Below are 9,572 nucleotides of genomic sequence, written 5' to 3' on the forward strand. Positions count from 1 at the left end.
TTTACTGAAATATGTGAGTCGGAACCCCTTATAGAGGAAGAAGATACAAATTTGAACCCCCTGAAAGAAAATTTTTATATTTCAAGCAATTGGTTAGAATCATGTCAATGAACGGTTAACCCATAAATATTTAAAAGCGTGGCTTATAATGTGATGCCTTACTTTATTACCATCTTGAACTTGGTCAAGGACACACCTGATGGACCATGAAAACTCTCATCATGGAATGGTAGTGATCTTGTGGAATGTGATAGGATTTCCGACATTTTGAAGTAAAGGCATCACGAGGTTTGCATATGCAACCAAATTTGCATCGAAGTTCTCAAGGATTGGGTGTTCCACTTGAGGGCTGATGATATTGTGACCAAGGCTAGGGGTGGATCATGTTTTGATAAATGTCATCTCAATGATAGGTCGAGTACAATTCCTCTAACCCTCTTGAATGATATGAAAACACATTGGTCGTTTGCTAGTGGCAAACTCCGTAAAGGTTGTGTTATTATCTCATTTTATATAATAATTTAGCATGTTAACCATTTGAACAAAGTATGTATTTAAATTATCACACTTGAAACCATTTGGATAATTTTTGTAGTACAGTCGTCTAATTTATGTCATAATCATATTCTCGTTGTTAGTGTTGAAGTAATTTTCTGTATAAATAAGTTCGCAGGAAAGGACTAATGCTAATACAAATTCGGGTCATGACTCCTTGAAATCTAGAAGTGAGAATAATTTGATTTGTGTTTATTAACTAATTTAAATGAATAAGCAAATAAAACTAACGATTTAACAATGAGAAAAAATACTCTAGAAACTATAGTTCTTCCATAGTGTTAATTAATGTGTATCAATTTGTGATATTCAAGTCTCGTACTCTTTTAAAAATATCCATTTAATGTTTACATTATTCTCTCTCAAGATATAATATAATACCTACAACCACACATTAAAGTCACTCCCATGATCAATCAACATAAAATTATAAACTGTTCAAGCTCAAGAAATTTAGATTTCATAATTTGCATATTAATCTCCCAATTAAATAATTTAATTATGCTTGTGGTATCATAAACTAGAACAATAAATCCTCTCCTGATTCATTAAGACCATATAGACACAATAAAGGATTCACGACTCTCTTCATTGTGTTAAACACTGAACAACGGATTACCCGAACAAAAAAAATCACAATACAATCACACAAACATGTGTGACCAATGAATATTACACAAATATGGAATCATGGAATTAGTTGCTCATAATTAATGAAAAAATAAACATGTATGAGTGAAACCATGATTATAAGAGTATAGAGTTAAGAACATACAAATTGATAAAATATCTCAAATTTGGAGTGAATCTTATTAATCCTTTCCCAAGTTCTCTTTAAGATTTTATTTCTGAATAATGCACATGATATCCACCTCTGAATTAAAGACAATTCCCTTAGCTTTGCGTAGACTGCTAAATTTCCCAAACTTGATGTCCAGAACTGGAGTTAAGGGCCAAACTCTGATAGATGCGCAAGCCTTTTAACAAATTCCAATTTCAATATAATTTTAAACCAAAATAAACCTAATTCCTTTTAATATAAGAATAATCATTTCCTACCATTAAACATTAAAATAATATTAAATAACCAATTAATTTCAAAATGATATAAATATGAGAATAAAATCTAAAACAAATATTTTAAATATACAATCTATTAGTTAGACTTGTTGAAATGGATTTTGCTCGGGAAAACAACTTTCTTTATGTCAATTAGAATGTGACGTACAATATTATTGTATTAAGTCTAAATTTTAAATGCATGAAAGTTTCCACGCAAACTCGTCATTTTTTTAAAGTTTACCAATTTTAGGCAATTTTAATAAATTCTCAAATTTCGTTACTAGAACTTGGTTTGATCAAATTTTTAGGCATAAATAGTCATGGGGTAATTTAAAGTGCATTTCAACCATTTTTGTGAAAAAACACTCTTTTTAAAAAATAGTTGGAAGTAACCGTGGAATGTTATTTTTTTGAAATATCATGTTTGTTTTTGCACCATCCAACTATTTAAACAAAGCAAAATGTAGCACACTACATTCCAAATTGTCAAAAATTTTAAACAAAAAATATAACAGGGATTGGGAAGGGGACACGGTCGATAAACGACCAATATAAACCCAAATCAAGGTCACATCACATAAAATTCAAACAAAATATGCATCGTTTTGTTCAAACCAAATAAAAACCAAGTCAAATTACTAATTCTAATAAACTTTAAAAAATGACCTAACGAGGGGCATTTTCAATCCTACGCCTCATATGATAACCATGTATCCGTGTAGCTTCCCTCTTTTGTAGCTCATTGGAAATTCTATAACGAAAAAACTCAGTATCAACATGAATTTTTAGTAATTTAGAAGTAAAACTTAATTTATAGTAATTGATCATATATGATCTCTAAAATATTTTAGCTAACCCCTTGCCCCGGAGTCTTTGATATAATTTCTTTTTTAAGCTTTTGCATTTTAGCCCACCAGAAGTCATCTCTCTCTTTAACAATCTTTAAAACCTCCTTTGTCCAAAACTTTTGAACCCCCTCACGAATCTTGTCGTCAATAGACGTGACCTTCTTCTGTTTTGGAAGATCGAAGTTGACGGATTGCTTTACATGACTTCCTTGTCCACGTACTCTTCTTGGGTGCTCGAGGTCACATAGTGCCATTTTCATTACGTCAAGAGTACCTTCTTTAACAACAGTCCCTTTACTAACTTGTTTTTTTGTCTTCTCCTAAAAAATTGAAATGGAAGCAGTTAATAAATCAGACAATTAAAGATATTTTAATTAACATATAGGTCAATAACCTGCGATTTCTTCTACTTCTTTCTTATGTTCTTGACTTCTAAAAAATATACATTTATCCTTCCTAGCAAGGAACGAAATTCAGATTACATGTACAAAATAGGTTAAGTCAGGCATATATCTTGTGCATATATAGGATCAAACATAAATCTTATACATATGTTGGTTTTCATCCATATTAGTTCTTTTCATATAATAAATATTATGTTGCATGACGATTTACCCGTTCATTTAAAATATAATCATAACCTCTACGAGACAAGCGAGGAGGATTCACATTCTTCATCCCTCTCATTTTCTGTTTTAAAACTGGCTGAAAAAATCAATTTTAAGTGGTGATTTTTTTGGCATTTTTACGCATATGAAAAAATCAAAAAAAATACCCCGAATATGTTTTTTTGAATCTTGAAACTGGTTGGAAATTCAATTTTTAATTAAAATGTGATTTTCGGCATTTTTACGCATTTGAAAGTAAAGTAAAAGCAAAGCACATGCTTAATAGTTTAGAATAAAAATCAATGTATCTCTACATTGTATATAATATATATGTTGTAATAACTGGAATGAGGTGTAATATTAAGTTTAGTTCACCCTTCATTTTTTTTATCCATTACAATCATGACCATTAGATCTTCCAAAATTTCTAAATACCGTTATATATACAATTTCTAAGTGATTAGAATTGTTAGATCTAAATACCAAATAAATAAACAACCAAAATGTCTAGATTCGAGTCCCATCAAAGATATATTAAATTATACATTTATATTTTTAATTTCTAAAGATACAAATAAATGTATATGGTTAAAATCTTATCAACCACAAACAAATTTATGTTATTTAATCTGAAGCAGATATCATACACACTCAGGAATAAGAATATGATTTTTTAATAATATAAATTACTAAAATAAAAATAAAAATTAAATATAAATATAAAAAATATATTATTAATAGAGACTCATGCATCACAAAGGTTGTAAGTTAATATGTACAATTACCTGGACACAATCCTGAATCTCATTCTTTGTGTCTTCCGTCACTTGTTTCCATGAATTATGTGGTATTTTGGTTTTTCCTAGAATCTCAATGGAAGAGTGCATCTTCACGGCTTCTGAACCAAACGCCTCACCCCTTGCATTGAATGACACTGTCTTCTTGGTTTAAACTATCTTGTTTTTTACAGCTTTATGCACCGTGATACAACCCCGCTTCAATAAATTATTTCCTTCTTCTTTTACTCTCTTCCTTTTCTTGCACAATCGTTTTTGTAAGTTCATAAATTGCGGGGAAGAACTCGATGGGTTAGGGAGCTCTAAAAACCGTAGCGACTTAGTTCCTTTAAAGTCCTTCGCGTGTTTCATAGTGGTTGGATTCTGTATAGAGCTTCTCTTCTTTGTATGAGTCTATACCAGAAAAAGGATATTAAGTCAATAAACCTTAGTGATGAATATATTAAATAAAAATTGATAAATGGGTTTCCTTAACTTGTACTTCAGATGCAATACATAAATGTCAATTGTATAAACTGACCGCGGGGACAATATTTTGAAATTAGTTCAATGACAATTGTCTAACCTTATTTACATTTAATCTCTTTTTTGGAAAAAATACTCGTCATTTGGTTTTAATATACAACCTTTTTTCTAAACTGTAGTATAACAACTGTTAATTCTGATTAATATTTTTGTTTAGTAATAATAACTATAGTTAAACTATAAGAATACCTTCATATTCCTTGGGACATCTGTCTGGTAGATATTATATGGAGAGCCATTCATGACATCAAGGTGATTATGTTTAGTCTGCTCCGCAAAAAGACGATCTGGTAAATGTTTAGATTTTTCCTCCATAACATCCTTCGTCAGGGAACATATCTTATTGGGGGAGAGAAAGAACTAATCTAGGTGCTTTGGTAAGGTCACTATTTGGTCCACGTCCTGTATAAATCCTTCATCCCCACTCCCTGCCAGAATACATTCATGATGGTCTTGTTAAATTTGAATATATATTATCTAAGAAGATATAACAAAGAATATACAATCATAATGGAGACTAATAATAAATATAAAATGTTAAACTTGCATGTAGCAGTAATATTCAAATTCTTAATAAACAACACATCTTGTGTTACAAGACTTTTTATTTACCCTATCATCATCACTATATATCAAACATTGAATTTATAAATTGATAGGAATTGAAATCCTTTTTTTCTTCGAATGTAGTGGTATTATAATTGTTTAAAGTTAATATATGAAAGAAAACACCTTGCTATAGAATTTGTCATAGTTGATGAATGTCAGATACAATAATCAATGGCCTAATTGGCATTTTAAGCCATTCTATCATGATTATAGAAAGAGAACGGAAAAATAAACCAAGAAATGTAGGTATAATTAATATTTTGTGGTTAGTGGTTAATTTATTAGATGTATAAAACATATTTAAACGAGAATTAAATTAGAAGAAATTTGCATCTACCTTTAACAATTGTATTCTTAAATAAAGAGTCCGTTTCTGGGTCACTGGAAAATATTAGTAGACTATTTTTATCTCCAATCAATGTTCAGGAATTTTTCTTCGAATCGGGCTGATTAGGTGAAATACTAGATATGCCAATTTCTCTCACACAATTAGCACAGTCCCAAAACCTGAAATGACGAGTATCTAGTGATGGTCGCAGATATTCCCATTTAGTATTTGTAATTTTGGTGAATGGGTCACCAATAGTAGAGTTCTTTTGCCTCATTTCAGCTGTATAAGCACTGCACACACGAGAAAATATAAATTTTGTTAAAGAGAAAATTCAATCAAGGAATAACACCAAACATTGTTAAATGCTAAGGTAAAATCATTGAGTAGACAAAGCAATATTTATCTAGCTTATTATATTATTATAGATCTAAAATTTTGTAGTTCTTATTCAAATTATAACACTCCTTCCATCACACGTATTTCCTAATTATTTCAGGTTGTCCTTTCAATTAGTTAACATTTTATAAATAAGCATATTTTTCTTTACTAATTTTAGTAGACCCTTCTTTACAATTATTTTCTACCTTTTCATCACTCTTCTTATGCAAGCGTTGTACTTTCTTCACTTTAAGAGTTGTCAGGATACCCAATAGAAAAGATGACGGAATGACTATAATGAACTAACAATTCTCTCTTCTTAAACAACCTATATTCTTCATACTTAATCAATATTTGATAAATTATCCAACCCCAAGCAATCTTATTTATTGGGCAGGGTTCGATCTATCAGTTGGTATTTGTTTACTCATTTAGATATTAATTAGCGTTTTTAGCTATAAATTACACATCTCATGTGGATCTAGCTTTCAACAACATATAACACATTATGACATATGTTGAAGGGGGCTAGTTTCTCCGTCATCTGCCTACTAATGGGGCAAGTATATTTCTCATTGTGGTTCATTGTTATATGTTTCGTAGTCTATATCATGGGGGTTATAGAATTTTAAGAAAATAGTTCAGTCTGTGCCCCTCCGAAATATTAAAAATCGAGTGGGACAGAGAAAGTACATTTTATTTAATCCTTAATTCATAGGATTGATGTAATACTAACCAGATGGATTCATTATAAAAAGTCTATATCAAATACATTGAATAATGTTAATCGATGGTATATTGAAAATATTGCAAAAATATGTTTTGGCTAATGCTTAAAGTTTTGGACATATTATATTTTTTTTGAAGTTACACCACGCTTAACGACATACTTCAAATAGACCATTTTCCTAAAAGTTGAAATATGTTTCAATTTAGTTAAAACAAATAGTATGGATATGTAACTTGATGGCTAACATGTTCTCTAAAATATACAAGAACATAAGATAGTGTGCAGCGTGCATGACTGAAAAGTGAAGTTCGAGTATGAAGCAAAAAGTTTACTAATAATCTTTTGAATCTATAGAATAATTGAAATATATAAAAGATTTGAAAAAAATTAATATGTGTTTGTATGTGTGTGTGTATATATATATAATATAATATATGACATGTGTAAATATTATTCAGAACATTGTAATTCTAATATTCTAGAGAACAACAACTAGCTACTAGTTACCTTCGAATTTTAGATAAATTGTTCTACTAATTCAAATTAAATGAATAACAAACCCTCAGAACATGCAATATTAACATTAAGGGGTAAAAGTTTAATAACAGTGTTCATGAGACTTACACAATCAATTCAAAAAAATTAGTTTTCAATCCACAATAGTGGTAAATATTATTGCATTTGTGTGTGTTTGTGTATTTTGCATATATTCATATTTTTTTATAAATGAATTGCACACTCATACATAAGTTTCGTCAAAAAATAACGATAAGCTCATCAAATATTTATATAAACCACTTCAAAAGGAAGATTATCAAAACCAGTTGAATTAATACTATTTAAAATATGTTTATTTGAATAAATTTTATTACAGTCAAGACAAATTAAGATGAATATTGAATGTTAATGCTTTGTGGGAATTATTCTTTTGATTTTCTACCAGAATTGAACTATTTTATTTACTTTCCTTCAAATTCAATTCACGCCTTAAAAAACTGCCATTTTTTCTTGCTTTAATTCTGAGTTCCTTACTCTATAATATAAATACAAAAAAGTATAAAAAAAAAGATAAAATAAAGAGTATATAAGTGTTACTTATTGTAAAAAAAGTTCACAAACGATACATAAAGTATGATAACTATGTCAAAAAAGCAGGGGATACCGTATTGAGAAATATTGACATTCCATTCTTTTCTTTATTTGAACATGTTTGTCTACAAGCCTCAGTTTAGCTCCTGTAAAATCAATTTTCTTCATGTTGAACTTAAATAAAAAAAAATTTATGCATACACGTAGAGAAAGATTAGGCCAACAACTCCTGAGTAAATACAAAAATTTCGAGCACGATATAATCTATAATTTAAATTATAGTAACTTGATACGAAAATAATTTAATATATTTAATATTATTTAGCCCAACCTATTAGCAAGAGTGATCATCAATAGATCGAATATATTGAAGAGCCTTAAAATTGTTGAGACCTGTACTAGCACGATGTTTTTTGTAGGATGTTTTAATATTTTAAAATATTAAAACCCAATATTTTAAACGATAACGTTGATCCAATAAGGTGGAATGTCTATTACATCTCACATAGTGTAGAATAAGAGTGTTAGACTCCTCTGTAGGTTCAAGTCAATAACTAAAGTATAAGAAAGTTGGTAGCTTTTTGGATTAACATGTGGTAGGTCGTTAGGTCTGTACACATGTGGTAGGTTGTTTGGTATACATTGGTCAAAGGAGCTAACAATTTTGAAATATATAAGTTACAGAATTATAATCCCTTCGTCCCAATTTTGTTATCTATTTCTCAAAATAATTGTCCAATTCGATAAATATGATAAATAAAAGGTAAAAATTGTTGTCCTACTTTTATACCATGGTAATTTTCATTCTGTTTGATTGAATACAAGGTTAATTTAGATTGCTGGACAAGAAAAATGGGATGGAGGGAGTACTTATGACATATTCGAATACTCTTGTTCTAAACGATGTGTAATATTGTAATAAGAGTTAACCATTCAGAAAAAAACTGCAGTCCATTCACAATTTACAATTTTATGAAGCTACCATAATTGAAATTGATTTCTAGATTTAACTGAAGTCAGATTCATCAATGCTTAAAATGATATTATAACTTGATTAAATAAATAAATCTAAGGAAAAATGTATGAGTCAGACATCTATCGAAAACTAACCTTGTTTATGAAGAGATCTTGATACAAACTTTAGATTATTTCTTCAATTATCCAGTTCTCACTAATTCACTTGATTTATAGCGTCCGGGACGGGGAGACACACAATATTTGGATACTTCACGTTGATCGGCGGAGTGGGTAACATGCCTTAACTAAGAGACATTATAACTAATTGTAAGCCATTAGATAGAATATTGATGAACGGTGGGATTAAAAACTAGAAACCCTACTACAAGTCATGTGTCACTATTGTTTTCTAAACCGTTCTATTTTATTATAATTCTTTTTTTAATTCTAATTTTTAATATGTCAAAATACAATATTACTTGAAAATAAATTTTACTTATAATGATTTTGAATATAATTCTTTTTACTAACACGATTTTAGTTAGTACCTTTTGTATTTTGGACGGCTAAACTCATTAGTATTGTAAATTTCTATGTAAAAATCAAACTTATATTATAAGTAGTTCTCAATATTCTCACACAAAAAATGTTCTCATCAGAATCACGTTATATATATATATAGTTACACTCAAATGAGAACCACTGTTATTGTGAGATATGAGATCCATTCATAGCCACCTATATTATACCTTATATCAATCTTTCACCACAAATTAATTTTTAATTTTTAAATATTTTATCACCATCTTCTTTCTTATTCCACCACGTGCCACCTCCAAACACAACCGACCTCCATTTCTTGTGACCACCGCCTCTGGCGACCCCTAAAAAATGACCACATCAAACCAACAATCACTACCGGAAAAAAATTACAACTGGAAAAATGAAAAATCACCCCGGAAAATTAAAATCATCAAAACTGACCATTATCTCTGCCCAGCAGATTCAGACACCGGCTTTATTCATCAGCTCCGACCACTGACAACGAAAATCACTGGATTTGAATCTAAATCACCACAAATA

The 9,572-nt window shown here is 29.6% G+C and overlaps 1 protein-coding gene across 3 annotated transcripts; it reads right to left on the reverse strand.

Moving 5' to 3' along the window:
- Nucleotides 1–2,217: 2,217 nt before the first annotated feature.
- LOC141719172 (uncharacterized) lies at nt 2,218–8,781 on the reverse strand. 3 transcript variants are annotated; one of them, XM_074521561.1, is made up of 6 exons: nt 8,643–8,764; nt 7,606–7,678; nt 5,342–5,625; nt 4,585–4,823; nt 3,859–4,263; nt 2,218–2,785 (listed from the first exon to the last, which is right to left on the reverse strand). In XM_074521561.1, exons 5-6 carry the CDS (start codon nt 3,958–3,960, stop codon nt 2,465–2,467), a joined length of 423 nt encoding a protein of 140 aa, XP_074377662.1. In that variant the 5' UTR covers nt 3,961–4,263; nt 4,585–4,823; nt 5,342–5,625; nt 7,606–7,678; nt 8,643–8,764; the 3' UTR covers nt 2,218–2,464. The 3 variants fall into 3 exon arrangements, with proteins under 3 accessions (XP_074377662.1, XP_074377666.1, XP_074377657.1); XM_074521565.1 differs by lacking the exon at nt 7,606–7,678 and having other exon boundaries at nt 5,512–5,625; nt 8,643–8,781; XM_074521556.1 differs by lacking the exon at nt 7,606–7,678 and having other exon boundaries at nt 8,643–8,781.
- Between the last annotated feature and the right edge of the window lie 791 nt (nt 8,782–9,572).

This window comes from Apium graveolens, chromosome 1 (assembly GCF_009905375.1).
Source record: "Apium graveolens cultivar Ventura chromosome 1, ASM990537v1, whole genome shotgun sequence".
NCBI classification, from domain to species: domain Eukaryota; kingdom Viridiplantae; phylum Streptophyta; class Magnoliopsida; order Apiales; family Apiaceae; genus Apium; species Apium graveolens.

What these genes read in the sequence shown, in the direction of transcription:
- LOC141719172 (XM_074521565.1), bottom strand. Translation starts at nt 3,960, where the DNA reads ATGCACTCTTCCATTGAGATTCTAGGAAAAACCAAAATACCACATAAT. An exon ending in AGATTCAGGATTGTGTCCAG is followed by an intron (nt 2,786 to 3,858) that starts GTAATTGTACAT and finishes TCAATTTTTTAG; the next exon opens with GAGAAGACAAAAAAACAAGT.